Source organism: Blennius ocellaris (assembly GCF_963422515.1).
Source record: "Blennius ocellaris genome assembly, chromosome: 18".
Lineage (NCBI taxonomy): Eukaryota > Metazoa > Chordata > Actinopteri > Blenniiformes > Blenniidae > Blennius > Blennius ocellaris.
Genome location: NC_137667.1, coordinates 4,467,496 through 4,492,652, shown reverse-complemented (window position 1 = coordinate 4,492,652; position 25,157 = coordinate 4,467,496). Strand labels below are relative to the sequence as shown.

Below are 25,157 nucleotides of genomic sequence, written 5' to 3'. Positions count from 1 at the left end.
GCTTCGCCGCGTCTGCTCCGCCGCTGATTGAAATACCATGCACACTCTGGATTTCTCAAATCCATCAAAATCTGAGGCGGCGTACGAGTTTAAACTGCCTCACAGGGGCAGACATCTGACCTGTTTTAATATGACGGACCGAAAAAAAAAAAAAAATCTTGGGTTTCCTAAAAATGCCACAGAGGAGGCCTCAGAAGAAAGACGGTCACGTGTGTGTTCATGAGTGGTTTGTTCTGTGTTGGGCTCTGCAGGAAGGCTGCGGCTACTTGGCCAGTCTCCTCGCCACGTCTTTGTAGGCCGTCTCGATCTCCGCGTCGGCGGCGCAGGTGTTGGTGAACTCGTCCCGCGTGTAGGCGTTCTTCAGGTACCGCCACACGCCCGTCATCTCCGTGGAGATGTCGTAGCCGCGGTACTTCTTCGCCACGACCTGGAGAAAGACGGCCGAGCTGTCACACACACGCAACATGGCCGAACCGCCGACAAACTTTATCTGGTTTGTACTTTTTCCTTCCAGAAAGGTGCGGTTTGATACATTGCTCCCGTCTTCCAGTTTTTCTAACCTTCGCTCCCCCAACCTGCCATATTTATAGCTTCTTTTTTTTTTCCTTTCAGCTCATAAATATGAGTATTTGACTCGCCTAGTGACAATGCCCATGGGTGTCTGAAGGTTCGCTCGGCAGGTGAGTTATTGCCAGTGGGCGGCTGAAGCATTAAGAGAGTTAACACTAGCTGGACGCGGTGGGCACGGAAATGAGAGTTTGCGTGCTCGCCCAATGCAGGTTAAACTCACAGACTCTTTTAAATCCTCTGCAGCTCTCTGTCTGCCAGGTGTGCAAACTTTAGCGCTAATCTGTGCACTCGCCCAACAGTGTTGGACACGTCTCTCAATTCGTATTTTCTGTGGAAAATTACTGTAGAAATTGCAACCGTTGCATGTGGTAAATGTCCGACGTGCGACACAATAAAACCCGCTGTGAGTGACATGCTAGTGAGAAGACTGGAGACATAGTACAAGCTGGAGTCACTGGAATTGCAGTTCTAAGCTTATAGGCTGGATGCAGGTGGCACTAGGGAAACACAACCATGTGTTTGTCCGTATATCGTCTTCTACGCCTGCTCGTTGGAGATATAAACCATACAAATAACAAAAAAATGTATTCAGCATCCTTTCATGCACTGCGAAAATATAACAAGAACCTCACTGGCAACATTTCATGGGCAACGGTGATCAGCAGAATGATTGATAGACTGTCTTCCTTGTTTAACTAGAAGCAGCATTCCACCCATATTTTAGTCAATAAATAAATAAATAAATAAAACACAAGAAATCTGCAGAAAAATAACCTGACAATTCACAAATTATTAGAAAGCTATTTGTAAAGAGCATGTACAGTAGTTTAGGGATGGTGATGAGGGTTGAACTTCTGACACCCAAAGGGCTGATAATCAGCTTCCTGATTGGCGCAAATCAAGAGATACAGAGACACCGTGCATACAGGTGGCCTCACAGAGGATCCTGTGGTTATCTCACCTATTGTTTACCGCCTTGCTTTGTGGCATTCATTAAATGAAGGCTGGCAATCCTGATACGTTCTAGGAAGTTTTAAAATAAAGGTCTCAAGATTTGGGATTCATAGAATTCATACACTGTTATAATAGAGCATGTGTTTTATTTTCTATCAAAAAAAAACTTTAAATTGCATGTTGATTATGTTACGAATTACCTAAATGTAACAGCTCTTTCTTTCTGTTTACCTTGACTATGTGCAGTTTGGGCAGCAGGTTGCAGTCTGCCAGAGTGAGTTCATTCCCATCCAGGAAGCAGCGGCTGGAGCCCTTCTCCTCCTCCATGCTGTCTGCATCAATCTCCTCCGGCAGGGGGCTGTTCAGGTAGTCATCCAGCTTCTTCAGGGCTCTGGTGAGACCTTTCTCTAGAACTGAACCCAGGAAAGAAAAAAATATCATGATCACAGTAACGATGGGGGGCCACCAGGTGGCAGCACAAGCAACGTGTCCGAGTCAAGGCCGTCGGAGAAGTGGACTGTGCTGCCACCTCGTGGCAGAATGACAACAACGACTGTCGTGCAGTTTCTTAAAAAAAAAAAAAAAAAATCTTTAAATGAAACAAACTGAGCGGCCCACCGGCGTTGGCTTCTGGCTTGGTGTTCTTGATGAAGGCTGAGAACTTGGCAAAGATGTCATTTCCAGCTGCATTGGACTCTCTCTGCTTGGCAGCCAGCTTGGGATACCTGAGCAGACGGGAGGCAGGAGACACAGTCAGAGAGCAAAACATCTGGAGAGCATTAACACCTGGACTGGGACCTGGCACACTTTTTTTTTTTTTTCTAACATGTTACACCGAGTTGGCTGCATGCCCTTCTGACTCTCTCACACCAAGGTCCATTTATAATGTAAAAAACTTTACAGGCAATAAACGAAAGATTTAGTTAATCTGAGGTTTTTCTCTGCAAATGCTCAAACACACACACACACACCTGCTCTGATGTTTAATTGGAATGACACTAACTTTTTTTTTTACGTTACACACAAGTTGTTTATGATCCTTTTTTTTTCTTTTAAAGAATTAAATGACAAAATGGGAGCCATAAACAACACACTTTAGCAATGAAATGTCAGTCTTCATCAAACACAGCAGTGTTTTACTGGACTTAAGAGTTTCCTGTTCTTTCAGCTGTGTTGGTGAAGGTAAATAAATCCAGGCAAGGGGCAGGATGTGTGCAGTCTGCTGTATAATCCGATACCGTACACTGAAGGCCGTAAAGCCTTCCAGCTGAATTACTTTGGTGGACAGAGCGCTTCCTCCAGGAACTCTTCGATCTTGTTGATGTCTGTCTTGACCTCGCCGTTGAATGTCAGAAAAGGAGGGTGTGTCCCCGGAGCCAGGTTGTGCAGATCGGCCGGCTTTCTGCACAAGACACACACAGCGAGCAGGAACGTCAGGGCCAAAGCAAGAGCACACATTGGTTCCTCTGTCTGCAAATCCAGGAACTCTCCCACTGTTTTTTGGCGTAAATGTCCCAGTTTGACCCCCAAACAACTAAGACCTGGTGAGTGATGAGAACTAATGAGGCAAGGAAAGATTGAACGTCAACACAGAGATAGAAAAAAAATCAAAAATATGACGTAAAATGATCGATTGTGAATTTTCAATAATTTTCAAGTTGACAATAAAAATGTAGATTAATTTACAAAATAGGCATCAAAGTCATTTTAGTTGACCTGATACAAGAGATTTCCTGCGATAGTGCACACTGTAAAGTTTAATGTGCTTTTTTAAAAAGCAGTATTGTGAACCGCCTGAACTCTCTTTTGAAAATCAGTTTAACCTGAAGACTTCTTCTCCTTAGTGATTCTCTCTAAACTTGTGCAAAACCTTCTTATAACACAATATTTCTGCAGCCGTCAGTCTGCATGTTCTCCCAGTACGGTTGTTATCCTCATATTACACTGTCTAAGTAAAATCAGCAACCTAATGTGATTTGTTCTCTATCGTGTGAAATAATGGTGCATCATGGGAGTAGTGGGCCCGTTTAAACCCAGCACAGATATTGCAGGCCAAAGTAATCAGATTACAGAAAGGAGGAAAATGTAATTTTTTTTTTTTTATAACTTTGTTAAATGCCATAGATATTACGATTAATCATAAATACATACATTTTTACAACAATACTAAAGGTAAACATTATTAGACATCATGCTGCAAATGCTGGTTCCAGGTCAGCAGATCATGTTTAAAATGTGTGAACGACTGAGAAAACCTGGAAAAAGTTCACGCCTGCGAGCCTGACCTCTTGAGGTCGACGGTGGTGACGTTGAACACGACTCCTTTGAGCCAGAGGATCATGAAGAGACGCTGGGAGAAGGGACAGTTTCCGATGCTTTCCCCGTCACTGCCAGCCTGCGCACAGAACGCAAAGGAACAGAAAATCAGTCGCGGCAATCAGTTAAGACGCATTTATCTGCATGTGGATGAAACTGCAACGCCTCCAGACATTTAAAGTCTCATGACTTGTATTTTGTTTTTTGGGGAATGTTTATTAGAGTGTTCCTCACATTTTATCCGTGGAACGCAAAGTAACCAGATGTTTGCTTGTTTGTGCAAGAAACAAACAGAGTTTTTCAAGATAGAAGGGATTGCATGACCCTCTTCGGGGAAGTGTGACACACAGGTCTATTTTTAGGGATTATCGATAAAAGGGTCTATTTTCCTCTCCCCTGGCCGCTTCCTTCAAAGTAGAGTGCTTCTCTCCTCTTATGTTACACCAACTTCTCCATGTTCTTCACTAAAATCCATTAAGTTTCTTCCTCTTCTAACACCTGGACGCTGCCACTCCCTTTAAATCTTCCCTCAGCAAATGTCAAAATCATCTCTTCATCTCCAATTGGCTCAATATGAAACTGCAGCTTCATCATTGAGGCCTTTTAAGTAGAGGATCACATCCAATCTATAACATCACATGATCCATATCGTGAATAATTTAGGACAGAACAGTGGAAACTTAAGGTAAAATGTTCAATATTCTCCCTAGCTGGGATTATTCTGGATTATTATACTGACATATCAGTTTTATAATTCAAATCCAGGCTGGAAATAAGGAAATAAGTAAAGTACTGATGAATCAAGACCGCTGCATTAATGACGTGTGCAATGATATATTTCTTCTGAAAAAACTCTCAAATTTGGTGTCAAGACATAATATATTATATTTAATATATTAAAATGGGAATAACAGGGTTGGGTTTTTTTTTTCTAATAATCTTGTAGTTTTTGTCATTATCCCTTTTCAACATATACAAATTGTAAAAGGAAGTGTCATTTAACTGCCTGATTAGTTCCACTAATGTTACAGTTACAGTCTTTCATTCATGCAGTTTTTCTATAGTTTGTCGTCACGGAGCGCATCTATAATTATTATAGGCAAAACAGTACTGGTTTTATCGGCGCAGGGACGTAAAACATCAAGACAGCAAAAATAACAAACAGCCCAGTTTGTTGTTTTGTGTTGAGATTCTGTCGTTTCTGTTGCTGTTTGGATTCTACGTCTTAATGAGGTGGATGGACGTCTGAGTTCTCCTCTTTTTTTAGGGTGAATGAAAACGATCATATTCTAAATTAATCAAACAATTGACAGAAATAGACAAATAAAAGGTGTTTGTAAAAAATAAAAAAAAAACATGACATTTTCAGGCTCTATGCTGCAAAAGCAATAGACAGCTTGTCAGGTCTTGATTTTTTTTTTTTTTTATATGTGCAAATCTAACATTCCGGTCGTTCAAACAAAGTCTTGATTATCTGGGCCTTATTCAGCCTCGTCCGCCCCCAAAAGTCGTGAGTCTTTCTGACCGTGGCGTCACGCAGAATCACTTCCTCCTCGCCGTGCATGCGCGTGTGCAGTGATATCGCGTGTCGGCATGTGCAGGTAAACAGCTGAGCGACCGACGGCGTCACCTGATCCGCCGGCGCGGCTGAATTATACATGGAGATTCCATCACCTGGTTCAGTGGCCTCTGGGGCAAGGCCTGCGGGACGACCTGCACTCGCCGGGCCAGTTTAGTGCACTGACCTGCCGGGCGGCAGCGCAGGATTCCACAAGTGGAGTCATTGAACCCCGTGTGTCTCTTTAACGATTTTAATATCTGTTCATAGAGCGAAGAGAGGACCTTTTAAAAAGTGCTACTGGCTGACTTGTTTGAACGCGGCACCAGCAGAGCCACTTCACAACCGTGTGCTGCTCCGAGCAAAAACCAGAAAAAGAGAGAGAGAGAAAGAGAGAGAGAGAGAGAGCTGACAGTCGGAAAGTAGCTGAGTCAACTGTATGTGCAGCAGCCATTGATGCTTTCCGCGCCGTCATGCTTCACACAGTGCTTCTGTCGCCGCATTGTTGTGGCCGCACTCAGCCGCACGGCCGTAACACAATACACGGCCTGCCGGATAATGAGCCAATCGGCATCTAGAACATGGAGGACAAAAGCTGCCCGCACACAACTGGACGCGAAAGGCATGAGGGACGTGAGCACGGGGAGCTGCTGAGCGATGATGATGGTGTTAGAGGGCAGGGTTGGGGTGGGGGCGGGGGGGGGCGGGGGGGGGGGGCGTCTCCTGGAAACACTGACTCCATAAACTGTACACACTACAAAACAAAACAGTTGCTAATATTATTTTTTTATCATAATTACACTGAAGGAATTGCCTTTCAAATGACTGGCATCCATGAGAAAAGTTTCGTTTTGTGTGTTTTTTGCTGTGAGGCCTTTAAAGGTGATTCAGGATCAAAGTCCCAGATAAGGGACAAAATATAATCTAAAATATCGAGGCACGGGCCAGAGGACACTGACCTCTATTTCTTCTATTTTTGGATTGTATGTCCACCATAATAGACACAGTTTTTTTCGAGTGTCCTTCCTCTCTACGTTTGACAGTTCCTTGTCCTTCTTCAACTGATCACATGTAAAATCCACTTTTAATCCACAGTTTGTCTCTTTGGGCCGAATCTGGGATTCATCACTTTTCTTTTTCTTTCTTTTTTTTTCTTTTTTATTGTAAATTCCATCCTTATCAAGCATTCACGACGTCACCTTAACTGGGATTATACCTGCCACGGCTGTGGGTGAATTTGATTGATTTGGGAAAGATGAATAATCACATGGTTTTAATACGTAAGTATAACTTAAGCATAAATCCTTCAGCGGCCTCGCTGGGGGAAAAAAATGAGGTTCTGACCAGTTGCTTTGAAAATAAACCCCAAATATTGTGACCCAGACACTCAAAGTCTGTCTGGTGTAGAATCTTTCTGCTCTGTCTGTCGTCCTCCATCTATCTAGGTCAGACCTCCATACGGCAGCGTGGTGAGCTTATAACTGATATTTGGAATGTTGCTACTATAGCAACCACGTTCTCCAAATACAAAAGGGATGAAGTTTTGTGGATTATATTTTTTTATTTAATGCATAAAAAGGCCTTCGCTTTCCTTGGAGTCGTATCGGCTGAAGTCAGCTTCACACCCGACACACATGCACCAGCCTCTCCACCTGCTTCCGCCTCACCTGCCTCAGGTAGATTCATAATGCTCCTCAGGGGATCTGAAGTGTATCTTGTAGTCGTGTGCAAAACAACACGTCAGATTCCTTCTAAAACAAATCAGCTCTTGATTCTGTTTTCTTTTTTTTTTGATCGGTGGTATCTGAGCAGATATAATAGTGGTGGTATGTTTAGGAATGTAAGAATCAGAGTGAGTGACTTAAATGGGACAAATAAAGCTCCACACTGAATTGAATCTAAAAAAAAATAAATAAATAGTTTTGTAGTCAGATAGGAGCCTTGTTTGACTGAAGCATACGGCCTGACGGGAGCTTCCCACCGTCAACAAGCAGCTTCAGTATCGCTGTCACAACAGTCGGTGCCACTGTAACTCTACCTCCGCTCTAATGTTACACGGGCCCTCCATCGCTGATGAAACGTCCCGCTGACATTATCGCCTCGCTGCCATCAGGGTTTGGAGCTTACCTTGACAAAAAGTTCAATATCAGGATCTCTGTCTTGACCGTTTGTGGACATGATGCGCGCGTTCTCGTGTCCTTCACTGTTTTAACCTTCAGTGTCCTTTGGAGGTCTACATCCTCCAGAGAAATGTTTTAAAAAAAAGAAAAGAAAAGGAAGTCTTCTCTGAGTTTATCCTCTCAGTTCTACTCCCTGGTTTTGAGGCTGTCGCCTCATCTGTTGACTGGAGGAAGTTTTTTCTGCCTCGTTTGCGTCTCCCGGGTGAGAGTCGGCCTCGGGGTGAGAGTCAAAGCCCTGCGCTCTGATTTGGACGCAGATGGGGAGCAGAGCGAGCGCTCACTGACACAAAGTGCAGAACAGGTGTCACACTATAGCAGGGGGGGGGGGGGGGGGGGGGGAGGAAGAGGAGGAGGAGGAGGAGGGGTGGAGCTCGTCGTCCCTTCACATCCCGACGCTGCAACCAAACCCCACTGCGGCTCCTGCCACCATCTGACCCGCTCACCTCACAGGTCCGGCACTGCATTCCACAGACTTTTATTTATTTATTTATTTATTTTTGGGGGTTGCTTGTATTTTCTGTCGCTGTCACCCACCCCATCAGTTATTTTGAGCTTTGGAGCAGCAGCAGCAGCGTTCATATTTAATTCATGTTCACATGTGTTTTTTTTTTTGGTTTTTTTTTACTCTGGCAGGTTATATTTGATCACAAGCAGCAGACCTGGGGAAGATTTCCTCAGTTGAATTATTGATGCTCGGATTTGGTTTTAAGACAGGAATTAGCATTCATTTACAAAAGAAAAAAAGGGGGAAAAAAGAAAAGTAATGTAGGGCAACCACTAAAAAAAAAGGTGTGTCTGGTACATTTCAAGACAGCTGAGTGTTGTGTTTTCCTCACACTTCTCAGAAATATGTCCAAGAAAACAACTCATATGAAAGTGAGATGCTGTGTAGGGATCAGCTTCTTTTTTTTTTTTGTACTTTCTATTTATAGAGCAGCTCCCTCTTCTGGCTGATGTATCAACAAGCAGCACAAACCAATTACTGTGTTGCTGCAGTGAAGGCGAATGTTCATTATGGGCTGCAGGGAAAGCAAAGACGTCTCCAAATGAGTTATTGTAAATTACACCGAGTTTACTGACAGACTCCGCATTCCCCCACATGACGAGAGCAATTCAAGATAATGAGCTGAACCTGAAGCCTTGGATCGGGTTCCTTGTTGCCAAATATGGCATCATTAAACACAAAGAGTAATGTTTCTTTACCTTTTAATTTAAGCAATTGTTCCATGCAGGGATCAAACTAATTAGATGGTTCTGTGGTTGTTATTGCAGCAGGTTGTTAATAATGCCACAAAGCTGCATTATAACTCGCGAATTCATTCAAGCCCCTCTTTTCTTTTAATAAAACACATTGATGCACCATCATCAAGAATAATAACAGCCGTTTTTCATTCATCCACATTCTAAGTCTGCAAACATTCCCACCAAAAGAGTCGCTTTTTTCTCCTCACTTTTCCTCACAAAACTCATTTAATCATAAAAGATCACACAGCTTCTAAAGTTTTTTTTTTAATTATATGTATTTTTGCTAAATGTACAATCGTGATGTTTCATGACCACAATTAAGAAATCCTATTTAAGCTAGTTGCTTAAGTCTTTTTGTCTTTTGACCATTTATTTTCTCATCATTTTAGCTTTTTTACTCATTTAACTTTTTTCTGCTGCATTCTTGACTGTTTTAAACATTTCGGCTACTTATATTTAAGCAGTTTGAACCTTTTCTCTGAAATAGCAATTTTAGCACCATTTTAGCTATTTTTGAAAATAAGCTAAGTATGCAAATAAAGTTTAAAAAAAAAGGTGATATTGAAAATTGTTCTACATGTAATCGTCAGAAAGTTTGAGCCACACAAACACTAAAATAGTTTTAACTCAACGTATAAGACATGCAGGCATAACATATCGCACAGAACCAGATTGGCTCTTTGCAGTCATTGCAGTAGCGGGAATTAAAAAAGATCTGCCCTCAGGTATCTGTGATGGCAGAACTTTAGCCGTGGCTGACAGGCCGTGATAATTTATACCCTCTGCTCAAATCACACCTGAATTTGTTGGGAATTAAGCCGGAAGCCCCTGAACATGTGTTGGACACCAGGATTTAAAACGCCACAGTCACTGTTGTCCAATGAACCGCACTTCAAGCACTTAAAGCAAAGTTAACTTGTTAATCTGCCAAGAGTGTATGAATGTATATATAATATACATATAATAGTGTTTTTATATTATATTATATTTAAATGTAAATAGCTCACTTGGAAATATGTAGTAGTTTTTGTCGTTTCTCCATTATTTTATTTTTTTCATTACAGGTATTTCTGCTGAATCTATCTCAACGTGTATGTTGTGTGATTAAATGTCCTCGTCTATTCATGTTTTTTAATTATTGCTGCCTTAAAGCCCCCCAAACAATTCCTTGTATGCTGAACATACATGGAAATAAAAAATCTCTCAGACGTCCTCAAAAGTTTTAAAACTGTATGGAGTGAATTACTGGGTGTTTAATTTCTTCCAACGTGGATTCGGAGGGTTGATAATCTTCTGAAAATGGCCTTTGTCTTTTCACTGTTTTTTGACACAAAAGGAAGTTGGGAGCATCGACTTGTCGGGCTAATCATTCACCATCGACATCAAACAGTAACAGAGGTGTGAGTGTGTGTGTAGTGGATGAATTCTTCGTATCTGTCCACACACACAGACACACACACACGTTGACCACAAGTCTTATTAACATAAACAATTTAAAATTGAATGGAAAACCCCAATAAAAGCGACTCTATTGCTCCATGAGCTTCCCCAGCTTGTCATGCGGCTTCAAACTTTGTTTAATCCAGAGGCAGTCGGCACGGAGAAAATGTCTAACCTTGTTTCCTGCTTTGCTTGCAGAGAGGGTTTTAGTTTATGACCCTCGTTGAAGATTAAGCTGTTGGGAAAGCCATTCGCAGCAGATAGGGAGGCTCGATAAGGGAAGGCATGCAGGGAAGACACAAACTATGGCCCATGTTTATCATTGCTATGGCATAACAGCATCAAGATAGCATATTCGGCTTATATTTCTTATTATTGTTGACAGAGATGGATCGTTTTTTGTGTAACATGTGTTGTAATCAACAGGTAAGTCCACTCACTTGTCTTGCTGGCATCTGTGTGCTCACTTTGCACATATAATATAAAGGCATACCAACTTATAGGATTTAAAAGTCATTTATTACTGCATTTCTCTTCATCCTGAACAATATAGAGATATTGTATTGAGAACTTGCCTTTGAATAACTTGAAAACCAACCAAATTTGTCATGTTTGTATGTAAGTACCGGTCAAATTTAACATTTCGAAGGAAGAATGAGGCTCAGCTCCCCACACATCCTGATTAGTTATTGAAAAGATGATTTATCCATCGCTCCAGGTTTTATGCTCACTTAATCTGGGTTAGGTCCATGAGTGCTGGAGCAGAAACCAGCTGACAACGGGTGAACGGCATAGTGATCCTCGACGGGCTTTCAAGCATTTTTCTATTTTACGCAAGCATGCAGACATTTGAAGCGCTTGTTTAATTTATGATTTGCTGCAACGCATCACAGAGGCATGATTTTGTGATACACAGTCACTTAAATGAACTCCAATCTCACAGCAGCGCAGTAAGCAAAGTGTGTGAGCAGATAGTCCACGGACCAGCTATATGAAAAATAAGCAGAAAAGTCACACACATACACACACACACACACACACACACACAGACTTGTTCAAGCATGGAGGTCACCTCGTTGTACACAGCTCGGTAAACAAGGTAACTGTTACATCAGAGTACCTGCTGGTAAAAGCCACAAACACATGCTGTAAAAAAACAACTTTAAATTTGTCATTTTCACAGAATATAAATTCCTCATTATAATCCTGTGTAATACTACAATTCATCTAACCTCTGTGGTCCATCAGGCCTGTGTGGTGAATCCTGTGGCTGTAAATGTGTTGATAAGACTATAATTGTGTGACTACTGAACGTCATGCCTTGTGTTATATGACGTCTATAAAGTGATCAATCTACAATGTGAATGAGTTTCTGAAGAAAAAAAACCTGGCCAGTCTCCATACTCATCTGATCTTATCTGATTTTGTCATTTTAAGCCTAATTTCAAGTGTTGAAACATCCTCTTTTTTTGTAATACATACGATTGTTTGGTTTTCATAGTTTTTCAAGGTACGTAAGACATGTTGAATAATTTACACAGAATACTCCAGTATTATTACATAAGTTGAGTGAACCTTGAGAATCATGTCAGATATTGCAAGGCTGAGCCAAATCTCCGTTTTCCCCACGGAAATCCAAATATAGTCGCTTAATATGATTAAGTGAGCGAAACATAAATCATCTTGTTTGGCGGTCTTGATAGCATCACACTGACGCTGGATCTCCTGTGGTATCCTGAGAAATTTCAATTTGAAAAGACACTGTTGTTGACATAATTTGTGATCCATAGACCAGAAAGGGAAGTTTGCTCACATGTGGTCGACGACTTTAACTTTCTCAACCCATTCATTCTTTATTCATCAGGGTATCCTCTGACGAAATAAAAACCAATGTTGACCTGAACTTGGTGTCAATGAATGCGAGGATCAGGCATCCCACTGCTGCTGCTTGATTTAATATTCAAACCCAAGCACAGTTTAAGAAATGTAGTGGTGTGCACAGAGGTGTGAGCCTCTTTTATTGCTGTAATTAACTCCTCATTAGTCTGTGATGTGGCAGTCAATAGCTGGAAACAAACCCATTCACAGTTAGGGAGTTGGGTTTTTTTTAACAGCTCTATCAAAGAGTGAGCGAACAGAATAGTATATAAACAGTGTGGATTGAACGTGTCATCAGCTGGAGGCGTGAAAAGCCAAAAAGGAGCGTGACACTTGTTACCTTTACAAACAGGGAGATGTCAGGCTGGCTGGGATCCGCCGGTGCAGCACCGTTCTCCTCCAGAGTGACGCTCTCCAGGGTCGTCAGGCTGTAGTCGACCGCCTCTGCCGGCTCCGGGCCGGAATTGGAATGAGTGTACGCCATCGGCGTCCCGTCTTCTCCCCGGACGGCGGGCTGGATCGGCGGGTCGTCACACGGGTCCCCGGGAGAGGCAGAGGATTCAGAGGAGCTGGAGGAGCGCCTGGACCCTCCGCGGCCTCCGGCGCTCATCACCTCCTCCACCGGCTCCGGCTCTTTCGCCACATCAGAGGAGGCGGAGGAGCGACCCGACCCCTCGTGCCCTTCACCATTAACCTCTGCCGGCTCTGGCTCTTTCGCCGCCTCGACGCTCGCCTCCGCCACCTGCACCGCTCCACTCTGCCCCTCGTCGTCGCTGGATGAGGAGGACGAGCCGCCGTCCTTGACCGCCTCCCTGATCTCCATGTAGCCGCTGGCTTCCTCCGGCGAGGCGTGGACCTGCACCTCGCCGTACGGCCGCTCCGGCCCCTCACACCTCGACTCTCTGACTTGGCCGTCTTTCGTCACGCTCTCCTGATCTATCGCCTCGTGGATGTCGTCCATGTCTGTTGTCTTTTTTTCTTCTTCGTCGATGTCCAACGTGGAGACGGAGCGCTGGAGCGGTGGTGCACGGCCTGCCTGCCTCTGACTGACTGACTGACTGACTGACTGAGCGTCCCAGCAAATTCCAGCGATAACTCATAAAGGACCTTTGCTCCTGCGAGTTAACGAGTGAATAATGCCAAAGCCCCGGGGCCCGAGCTTTCAAGGACGTTGGAAAGTTGTGCAGCTTACTTCGGTCCACGGTCCGATACTTTGTACGCGCAGATAGCAGATAAAACACTCAACAGCAAGTCGACACACACGTTTCACAAGAAAACTCAACACACTCCGTTTCACATAAGTCCCTTTATTTTCAGAAGACTTTTTAATTGCATCAACATTGCAAAGATTGATAGTAAATTATATTAAATCACCTCATTTCAATTCCAAGGTAATAATAATAATAATAAATCTGATCTAATCTTTATTCTTCACTAATATTTTCAAATAAATATAGTAGTTTTTCTCTCTCTTAAGTCAGGGCAAAATTATCAGACAACACTTCCTCTCATAAAATAATACAATTATCAGAAAATTAACAATTCTTTTGTATAAATGGTCTCAGTTTTTATTAATTTAATTTCTGTAAAAACTATATATCACAGTGATGTCTGTCGGCTTTTTTTGGGGGCACAGTTATCAGTAAATCCATCAAAAGCAAGAACAACAAGGAAACTTAATCATCTCTTTTTTCAAAAGAGGCTGAAAAATAGTTTGAATAATTTCGTAACAGTTTGGATTCTACGTCTTCTATTTCTTTCTATGATCATGCTAATTAAAAAGCTTTTTGGCAAGAGGCACCTAAGTAGTTTTTTTTTTTTTTTACATTTCAAATAGCAACTACAAACAAGAAGTGCAAATTAAACATGACCTAAACTTTTTTTTTTTTTTTTAAAGAAAAAGCATCCACTTACTGCCCCTTTCATTCCATTTCGATTCTTTAGTGCAAATTAGGGGAACAGTTCTCTCAAGTCATGCCGAAATAGTCTTCTTGTCCAAACAACAACAAAACCCTTTACATTCCCTAAGACGATAAACTGACCAATAGCAATTGCACTTCACATTTCACCAACAAATGGCTGTGAGGGTCGACGTATGAAGAGGAGGGCAGCACTCAGGCATTTGTACAGATAAGAACGCCCTCACGACACAAATGCTACAGAAAGACGGACTGACGCACGGACGGCTGCACACTTCTCTGTTAAAAGTTTAAAAAGGCAAATGGCAAACGGGCGAATAGTGACGCGATCAGCTCATGAAGTGACCAAAAAAAAACACGCATGAGCAGTAGCTTGGCACGTTGAGTGAGTCTTTAGTAACATTCAAAAGTAACACCGACCTCGGCCGCTCGTCTGAAACGGGCCGAGTTTAAAAAAAAAAAAAACACTTCAGATGAATCACAGCATCAATATTTCAAAGTAACATCTAATTCAGTGCCCGTGGCCACAAGTAGAACGAGCTGGAAAATAGGAAAGGAAATAAATTGCACATATTTGAGAATTTCAAATAAAGCAAATCCACTTTCATGGCGTGAAGGTATCAGTACGCTTCCAAAGGAAGTGTTTTAAATTCTGTTTTAAATTCTGCGGGGATTTAAATTCTCTTCGTGCGTCACTTCCTCTCGTTTCCCTATGTGAGTGCAACACTATGAATGCCATTAAGGTAAGATTGTCTGAAGGTGCCTGCAGTTTTCCGCTTTCCCACAATTCTCTGCTTCCCGCCAATCCCCACGATGACGAACACTCCGTCCCGCCTTGAAGTGTGACGACTGGAAACACTTTCAAGTAGCAGGGTTTCCATCAGGGTATTGTGAAGCCCGCAGATATTCTTTGGGGGGGAGGTTTTTTTTTTTGTTGTTGTTTATTTTATTGATCCATCCTCCGCGCCTGTTGGCTGAGGCCAATCCCAGCTGGCTGTTGGGACAAGCCAATAATCTAACCACAGATCGGGAGAGTTTAGCAGTTCTTAAGGTTCACTAGCCGCTACATTGTGCAATGAGGGTTTTATTAAAAAAAAAACAATTTTTAAAGTAAGTAAATAAATTAACCTAACAAACCCGTCTTTGGATTGAAGGAGGAAGCTGTGAGGGGACGGTTCGAACCACAAGGCCGTCAAATGCTACCGAACTAAATTAATGAGGCGCAGATACGAATATATGAGTCAGAGAAAAGACCCCGAGGCAGAGAAACTGACTTTAAGGAAGTGCAATGGCAAACAGTTACCAACTGTAAAGGGAAAAGAGCCGACTACCACATTTATTCATCCAGCATCTTTTGATCAACCCTACATGGGTGATCGCCGCAGTCCTGCTGGCGAGATTCTCCGCAGTCAAATCTCCTCCTTCACAGACCCTCTCTTAAGGCTCGGCTGAGGCCGCGAGGCTCACGATGCACTGGTGGAAACCCTCTGTGACGAGCTCTTAGCGAGCATACTGATACCTTCAAACCGTCCAGAGTCATAGTCTTGGTCACCGAATCACAGTTTGAATTTACACTTCATAAACTTCAAATCTATTAAAGTGACAATGGGAATGTTTCAGATGATTTTGCGGTGTAAATTCACAGTCAAAGCAAAAGCCACAAAAAAAAATCCCCCCAAAAAACCCATGAAGGTTTACTCTTCTGACTGCGCCGGCACCGGCAGCACCGCACCTACATTTCCCCCCCCCCCTTTACATTTTGAGCGTGATATACGGCTACATATGATTAGTTTTTCTTTAATTTCTCACCGATAGCTACAACATGAAAATCGCATGTAGTGATGCAAGGGAGGTGTTTTGGGGGAAACGCTTCCAGACAGAGCGGGAGTACCTCCACTTTCTTCGTCTCCGTCTCTCGGGCTACAGATGCAGGTCCTCTTGCAGCAGCGGCTGCGACATCTCCCAGCTCCTGTGTTTCAGCGAGGGCCGCTGCTTGAACGTCACTAGGATGACGTAGACCACCAGGAAGCCGAGCACCATCACCACGCCGAGGAAGGAGCCCACGACGGGGGCGTAGGAGTACCCGCTGGCCTGGGGAGGGACGGGCGGGTGCGGCGGGAGCGGGACGGTGGAGATCATCTCCGGGGACAGGAGGTCCTGGACATTCAGGAGGGAGCCGTTGTTGGGGAGGGGCCGGAGCGACAGGATGCGGCACATGAGAGGGTAGAGGTCGACGGAGCGCATGGAGGTCTTGACGTAGTTGCGGCGAAAGGCCGGCCCCCGGGCCACGAACACGGGCTGCATGCTGCGCAAGGTGTTGTCGTAGCCGTGATTGCCCACTGCAAAAATGAAAAAGGGAGACTCAGAAGCTCTGACAGTGTTTATGGAATTTGGCACCGCGGCTCAATCTTACGATTTACTACCGCAACCGCTGTTCGCCTCAGCTGAGTAGAGCTAAATCACGCAACCCGGCAAGCCAAATCGAAAATCAAATCAAAAGACATGAGACCAAAAGGCCTTACATGGAAGCCGAGACAGGCTAAGTGCAAGCTCCTAAAATTCATCAGTGCCATTACAATCCCAAAGGACTGCCGTCAGTCTCTCTTTAACTGCGGGTGTGATCAATACAGTTTAACGGCAGCGTCGGTGGCTTGAGGAACCACTGACTCGGCGTCATCTTACGCCCTAAAGACATCGCGATCACCTGAACTCCCATAGGCCAAATTTCCTCCCGAACGCAAATCTGAAATCTCGTCGACGCTGTGATCACGTACAAGCGCGATCGAGATATGCAACTGTGTCATTCTACCAGTGTTTTATTACGACTCTTGATCGATAAGAGTGGGAATGAGCAAAGACGGGCAGAAACTCACTCCCAGAAACGGAGAGAGAGAGAGAAAAAAACAAAACAGTGCCGCATGTAGATCTGATAATAAAAAAATGTCTCCAAAGCCCCATTTCATAAAGGGGAATATGAAACTACACATCGTGTGACATGTGTAACAGAAATATGCGTCTGCATGTAATGGATATACAGTTTGCAGAACACAATTTTGGCTGGATGAGAATTAGAAAAGAGAATCAATCGACAATACTATTTACAATTCTGATGCCGCATGTTAATATGCAATTCTGTCTCATGTATCGAATAAAAATACATCAAAAAAACATGTTAATATGGACAATGACAGCATCGTTCTAAAAAAATTAATTTAAAGAAGGGGGAAAAAAAATAAGATAAATGAATGCATGAAGAGGCAATGCAACAATGACGAACAACAAACTCCCTCCCACACGCGTGCCGTGCATATTCTTGCTATTCCTGAGGGGAAGCAAATCAGGTTCTCTCTGTTAATTACGGCTGGTATAACTTGAGCAAGCTTTGGCTGGGTGACTAAAATAAATCTCCTGTGAAGCTATTATTAGAGCAGACAAAAAGCTGCCGTTTGAAACCAGCTGACGAAAACACGTTTTTTTTTTTTTTTTTAATGATCGCAGCCATTAAGCAGAGAACTGCCTCAGCTGTCTTTTTTTTTTGTGTGTGTCTGTTAACGTACGCATGAACGATCCGGTCCTGTTCTGCACGATGGTCCAGCCTTCCTTCGCCTCCAGCAGGATGGGCATGATCCTGGAGTTGTGCTGATAGTGCAGGTGCTCGGGGATGTTGTCCTTCCTGTACGCCACCATGTTGGGGTTCGCATCCGCCAAGTCGTCGTACACCTCGTCCAGCTTCCCTGCGAAGAGAAGAGCCGCACGCTTTGAGGCGAGCGGGGAAATTCAACACCCACAGATTTGTTTTTGTCTTTTTTGTCGGCGTTACCTTCTTTTGGCAGGATCCCCACCACGGGACTCTTGTCCACCCAGGTGTACAGGTCTCTGCTCACGTACTCGTCCAGCTCTATGATGTTGTCGGCGGAGAGCTGGGCCATCCCGTGGTCGCTGGTCACGATGAGGTTCACCTTCTCGTACAGGCCGGCCTTCTTCAGCTCGTTCGCGAGGAAGCCGAGCTTCTCGTCGATCCCGGCGATGACCACGTCCATCAGGGGACTCTGGGGACCCAGCTGGTGCCCGCTCTCGTCCGGCTCCTCCCAGTACAGGACCCCGAAGTCCACCGCTTCGTCGTCGGGCGCCGAGAACCACTCGATGATTCGTTCCACGCGGGTCTCGAAGGACACCGAGGCGTTGTACCGCAGGTACCGGGTGGGGTACACGCCGTGGATCTTCACGTCCGACCCCGGCCACATCGCCGCCCCGCTCCGTCCGCCGGCCTTCTGGATGGTCACCCAGAGCGGCACGGCCTGGTCCCACCAGCGCGACTCGTAGACGCTGTCCGTGTCCATGGAGAAGGTCTGGTTCCGAGCCACGTCGTACATCTCGTTGGCCACCACGCCGTGCGACTCGGCGTACAGCCCCGTCACCAGGCTGTAGTGGTTGGGGAAGGTCTTGGTGATGTAGGCGTTCTCAACGTACTCCACGTAGACGCCCTCGTCCATGACGCTGTGGAAGTTCGGCGTGGGGACGCGGTCGACGTAGTCCCACCGGAAGCCGTCGAAGGACACGAGCAGCACCTTGGGCCGGTCCTGCGCGTGGCGGTCGCCACGCTGGCGGTGGCTCAAGCGATGGAGGGAGACCAGAGGCAGAAGCAGAACCCACAAGCAGACCAGAGGGTGGCGACCTCCTCGACGAAAATACCCCGGCATGGCGCAGTACTGAGAGGCAAACAACCTACAAACACAATTAACTCTTATCAGGAATGAATTATATAGCCTCCAGCCAGGGGAGCAACTGACTTATTAATAAGACAGTTAGCTTCTGACATGAGAGATTAATTATTGTGTCTGTATAAAACCAGAAGATAGCGATATGGTTTAATAATCAAATACAGGTCGCTTTCTGTTGGTGTTTTTTTTTTTGCCAGCATACATCGAGACATGCAGTAGAGCTGCAAAACGAATTGATATTGAATTATTTGTAATTCACTTTGTTCAATCCATTCACCTCTTTCCTTATTCAACATGTACTGAGTAGACTAAGCCTTTTTCACTCAGTCTTTTTACTCCACAATTTTGAATTTCTTTCACACACAGAGCTCATCTGAATATCACTTGGTGCTCAGGCATTTGCGTCTCATATTTTGGTCCCCACATTAATCATTTTTAAAAGCCCAATAGTTCTCGAAAGCCTATATTTACTGCTATTTCTTTGCTTTGTTTGTTTGTTGTGAACTGTTTGTAGAGCAAAACAAGCAAGTGACAGATGCCTCCTTGGGCTTTTGGGGGAGCTTGGTTAATCATTAATGAGAAAACTAATGAATAGATGAATAAGTAATGGAGATAGTGGCTCATGTAAATGAGGAAAATGTCTCTGAATGATGATAATGATCCGGTATTAGTTTGTGAGCCCGCAGAGAGTTGCAGAGCAATTTATATGGACGCATGAAGACATTACAGGTCAAAAAATACAGCAGTGATGTCATTGAGGATTTAGGGGACAAAAAAAAAAAAAAAACCTGCAGTGCATCTCTAACACCATTACAGAGGTTTAGGTTACAATCATTACGAGCTGCAGCGTTAACAGCGACAATACGCATTTGCAGCAATAAACACGCAGGAAGAAATGTGCTCACGCACACACACACAAACCAAAAACAAGCAGCTTACCTTGTAATCTGATGGCTCGACCCAGCGCTGCACACGCACTGATAAACAAGCCGGACCCGGAGGAAGTCCCGCCTATCGCAGCCCGGCAGTGGCGTCTCTCCCCCGGCTGCTGCTGCTGCTGCTGCCGCCGGTGCTCCTGCTGCTGCTGCTGCTGCTGGAAGACAAAAGCAGGTCCGGTGTCTCGTGCAGGAGCATGCTCCGCCTCACGAGGAGCTTCTTACTGGAGACTCACCGGAGAGGCTCCGATGATGTAATGCAGGAGGGGAGGAGGGAGCAGCGGGTATTAATAGACACGACGGTGTCAGTCGGGTCAGGAAAATTAAATAAATAAATACATTTGATCTGCCTCTTTTACTTCATGGGTGACAGAATTTAAATAGGAAGGCAACGTGGTCTGTATTTCTGTAACCAAACATAAAAAAATAAAAAGATCCCCCACGTTGTCTAATTTGATCAAATTATTTAAAACTATATTATTATTATTATTATTATTGTTGTTGTTTTTGTTGTTGTTGTTGTTGTTGTTGTTGTTGTTGTTAAGTCTTAATTACAATCCATGTGCCGAAGCTATGGACCTGTATGAATCAGGAGTTTCAAACATAAGGCCTGTGGACCAAAACCGGAACGCAAGAGGCTCCAATCTGGTCTAAATAACCAAGAAATTGTCAAAATTACAAAGAAAACATTTTTGTTTGTTGGTTTTTCAAGCAAATTTCTCAAGAGTAGATGACGCAACCCAACACTGAGACCCAGGCTGAGGTACAGATGATGCTGCCATGAAACACAGCAGACTAGCATTAGTCCCAAGGTCATGAGTTTGTAAAAACATGCGTAATGCAACCATTATAGGAGACACTTCATTGTATTTTGCACCAGAAGGTTTCAATAAAATTGGCTTTATGGTTAGATAGTAAAACTTTTTCATAGCAGTTCTTTGGTTTTGTTAAAATATTGACATTTTCATCATATACTGTACTCTGCACCGCAGCAAAGAAAACCGGTAAAATGACAATTTAAAGGTTATTAGGGCACTTCTTTACCGGTCCGGCCCACTTAAGGTGAAATTAGGCTGTATGTGGCCCCTGAACTAAAATGTGTTTGACACCGCTGGATTAGAGCTGCACCACGTCCTCAGTTCATTTCTGCAAAGAGTTTACATGTTCTTGCTGTGCTTTATTATTTTTTTATTCTCTGGTTCCTCCTAATACTGCAAACATGTCCATTCAAGGTTAATTTGGAACTAATCTGCTACTACAGCTGTAAAATAGTGTTACAAAGCCTTATGAAAACCATCCACAAGGTGTCAGTGTCGCCCTGTCGACAAGTATTTGGGTCAGCGTTCGAGTTCCCTGGTTATAATAAAGAAAAATGATGTTTCTGCATGGTGAGAGACTATTTCTGACCTTCTGACAGGTCACGCCAGGCAGCTTGGATCTATGATGTCCCAAAAACGTGTCCTACATTTTCTTCTTTTGTGTTGTTTTGATCTGGAGATATTTTGTGTCCAGCCAATGAACACAAAATTAAAAACCAGATAAAAATTCAAACAAATTAGAAAAATGTGTTTGTGAATAACTGCAGACTGTGGAAATGTGCAGGATTGTCAGTGATAATGGAGTAATAATAAACTCCAACGTGTTTTTTTCACCTGATATGATGTGACGTGACATTATTTCAATTTTTCCATGGTCACAAACATTTATTAATTCAGACATCAGGCGTATTGGGCGCTACAATTCAAATAAAGAAAATACATGTTTGAAACAGAATCCCAGACCTAAATAACATAGACAATGATTATAAGCACACATTTGATCAATACTTTTTACTTCGAGTTAGATGCTTTATTGATTTAGAGCAGAAATATCCACAGGATTATTATGTAATTGTGTATAATTCATAATGTTAAAAGCCTGGGCCTTTATTATCGGAATATGTCGAGCCACTCAACCATCCACCATGTCTGCTATTAAAAAAAAAGGAAAGACACCCTGTAAAGAGGATGGATTCAGATTCACAGCTTAGCTTAACAAGCATGGCTTTGGATTAGCTGACAAAAAACCCAAGTATGCACAAATAGAACATACAAAGTTTAAAAATCAAAGGGGGTGGGGGGCAATGCTCAGCAATTAGCACAAGCCATGGTAATATTACAGCACCATAATTCCCCAAAGTGTTATCATTTATTTCTTTTTTATTAAAGACCCAATGAAGACCCGTGACTGGACTGTGTTTTACCAATAAACACATGAAAATTCAATTATGTTCATCTCTTTTGTTTGCTTTATTTGTAGCCATATTGCTATATCAAATAGTAATACTGTAATAATGCAAACTCAAACTAAAATTTGATTCTGTTTTCTCTTTTTATTTTCACAAAGCTGTTTATGGGTCATTTGGATGAGTTTCGTTGTGCACGAATGGCATTTCTAGTCGTGTGACTTCTTCATTATTTACTTTTTTTTTAAAGTGCCAACGTGAGCTGTTTCTCCTGGATCCGCCCTATGTTTCATATTTACACCTAAATAGATAAAGTATCTGCTTTCTTTTTCATCAAAGTGTCAAACACTTCGGTTAAAGATATAGTTTACAATTTAAAAAATGCTACGTTTATCCATGTGGTGGCAGCAGCGAGCAATGGCGTATTGACGTATTCGCCTTCAGTTCTGCTCTTTTGAATCTCTTTCAGTTTCATTTCAAGTTTTACCAGTAGCTCTTTTTTTTCTTCTGTGTACTATTCAAGCTGCCATTTTCACCTTGTTAGACTTATGAGACTACAATCTCAACATAAAGCCAATTTTAATGAAACCTTCTGGTGCAAAACACAGTGAAAATCTAATGTTTGGATTAAAATTTGAACAGTTTGCCTGGTGGATTGGATTGGAGCCCCTCACAGGGCCACCGGCCTTACATTGGACACCTTCATCTTTAAATGATTCTCATCCTCATCATACAGTCATTTCATTCTCTTTGAAATAGAATCCAGTGGCCATGAGGGAAGTTATTAGAATCCCAAGAGGTGAAAAATTAGGTACACTCTAAGTACTTACTATCAGAGATTAGCGGTGCTTTTTTCAATTCCAATAACTGAAGAGACAAAAACACAACAAAATAATCATTCTGTCGGTGATTATATCAGCTCGCAGTACTACTCTGCAGTTTCTTATCAAGCTAAATAAACAGCATCCTGATATTTTAAGGCAAAACTTACTTGTCCTCTGTGAAGTCATTAATCACAACAAGTTGCAGGATTGTATTTATCCATAGTATTACAGTTTTATGTGCGTATACATGTATTCGATGATTGTGATTGATGCCTCAAAATCTGTAAAAAATAAAAAATCTCCACAACTAAATCCGACTGGCTCAGTTTGATGTTTATTCATTGTATTGTTATTTCTCCATTTATTGGCCTTTTGTGTTTTGTACAGATGTGCCTCATTGTCCTTTTCCCTCCATTCAGCTGACACTGTGGATCTGTGTGGGAACAGGGCAGCAGCCGTCAAGCTCCCTGCTCCTGTGTGTTCTGGGTCAGCGTCTAAAAAACTGTTATGTATTCACGTCTCTGTAGAAAAGCGGCGTTTTGTTTGTTCGAGCAGGAAAGCTCTCTCTATTGTGGCAGATGGAGCTCTCTCTCTCTCTTTCTCTGGCCATCGTGATGTTGCCTAAGAAAATGGAAGCTGCCTCTGTTGATTTGTGTTGATTGTTTTAGCGGCTATTGTCTGATAGAATAGTACCTGTGTTATATTTAGTCTGTGATGTTTCTGGGTGTCACTTATTTAAAGCTTCAGAATTAGTAGCCTTTCTGTACTGTACATTTAAAAAATATGAAAAAGAGCAAATTGCAAAGCAGACAGTTGTAATTAATTACAAAAAGGTATGTGTTTTAAACCTTTATATGATCAACAAACACATCACAGGTGTGTATAATAATCACGCTGTGAAACATTCAAACAACAATTTACTTCATCAGTCAATTAAACAATCAACTAAATAAGTAATTTCCAAAATTCAAGCAAAATCATATTCTATTAAACTTTCCCCTTGATTTGTTGTCTGTTCTTTGTCTTTGTCTGAGTTGATATAGACGTCTGACTAAAATGAGGATGTCAATCATTTTGTTGTTTTAAATAGTGCCCACTATTACACAAAACGTATAGTGTCTTGGGTTAGAATACAATAGAATAGAATAGAATAGAATAGTCACTTTACTTATCTCAGGGTAATCATATTTTCAATGTTGTTCTACACAGACTACTATTATAGTAAATAGGATTTTTTATTATTATATAAGAAGAAGAAGGAGATAAAATTAAAAATGGAATAGAATATTATCCTCATCCAGACCTCTTTGGCCTTGGTGTCTGTTTTCCTCGCTCACTTTAATTAATTGTCATTCTCTACACCCAGATATTTGTATGTTTACCCACAATATCCACACTAGCATTACAACAAGAACCAGGGTTTGATTCCCTACCTGTCGGACTGTCCTCTAATTTTCTCTCTCTCTATCCTGTAACCCAAACCAGTAAAGCCAAATATCTTCACCACTCAATCTGGTTCTGCAGGTTTCTTCCTGAGTTGCTTCTTTCCACAGTCGCTTGTGCTTGCTCATGTGGAATTCTTGGGTTCTCCTCTGTAAATTGTGCCTGGAAATCACTGTGTTGTATGGAAATGAACAAAATTCATACGATCAGGCTGACCTGAAACGACCTGAAACTGTGCGGCAGGTACAGTGGATAGCACGCTCACCTCACAGACACAAACCACATGTTCAATTTCTGTGTGTGATTTGCATTTTCTCCCTGTACATGTGTGGGTTTTCTTTGGGTTTTCTCCTGTGGTTAAAAAAAATACAGTTTAGCATGAATGAGTGTAGTATTGCTTGTAGGTCTGAAGGTGATTTTGTCTGACTGTCTCTCGGTGTGCAGTCCAGGGTTCATACCCAGTGTAGCTCCCGACCCCCGAATCTGGATCAAATTGAATGAAGTGAGATCATAAAGTGAGATGTGATACACTTTGCACTCTGGGTTATTTGGACTATACAAAAAAAAAAAAGCAATTTGGGGACCAAGTGGACCCCCTGCCTATGTTTCCAATAATTACAAAAACCCCTCAAGGGCCCATAAGCTCACTTGTAGATCCATTTGAAGTGTACTCCTTTAAGCTCGACTGCAGAAAAAAAACAAAAAATAATCAATCATGGTTGTGTGCTGTAAGAGTTGAATGTTTCTGTGACCTTGCCAAGGTTGTCCACTAAGTTTCTATTTTATCCACTGGAGTGTCACAGATTTCTTTCCACTGGGCTTCCCAAACATACTTGTGTCATTATAATTGTACACAAATGGCAATAATGTGATATGGGGAGAAAAAAAAGATAAAGAGGATATTATTATCCTTTATTCACTGCACAGTTCTTTGATTAATAATGTTTATA

At 42.7% G+C, this 25,157-nt stretch overlaps 1 protein-coding gene across 1 annotated transcript; it reads right to left on the bottom strand.

The window, feature by feature from the left end:
- Positions 1-262: 262 nt before the first annotated feature.
- On the bottom strand, positions 263-19,845 carry LOC308143248 (uncharacterized protein; the record flags this gene model as incomplete). Its single annotated transcript, XM_080513987.1, has 11 exons — positions 19,721-19,845; positions 17,881-18,785; positions 17,618-17,794; positions 15,985-16,399; positions 14,846-14,894; positions 12,482-13,153; positions 3,810-3,919; positions 2,801-2,926; positions 2,143-2,249; positions 1,756-1,937; positions 263-427 (listed from the first exon to the last, which is right to left on the bottom strand). The coding sequence occupies exons 2-11, from the start codon at positions 18,758-18,760 to the stop codon at positions 263-265; spliced, it is 2,883 nt and encodes a 960-aa protein (XP_080370113.1). The 5' UTR covers positions 18,761-18,785; positions 19,721-19,845.
- Between the last annotated feature and the right edge of the window lie 5,312 nt (positions 19,846-25,157).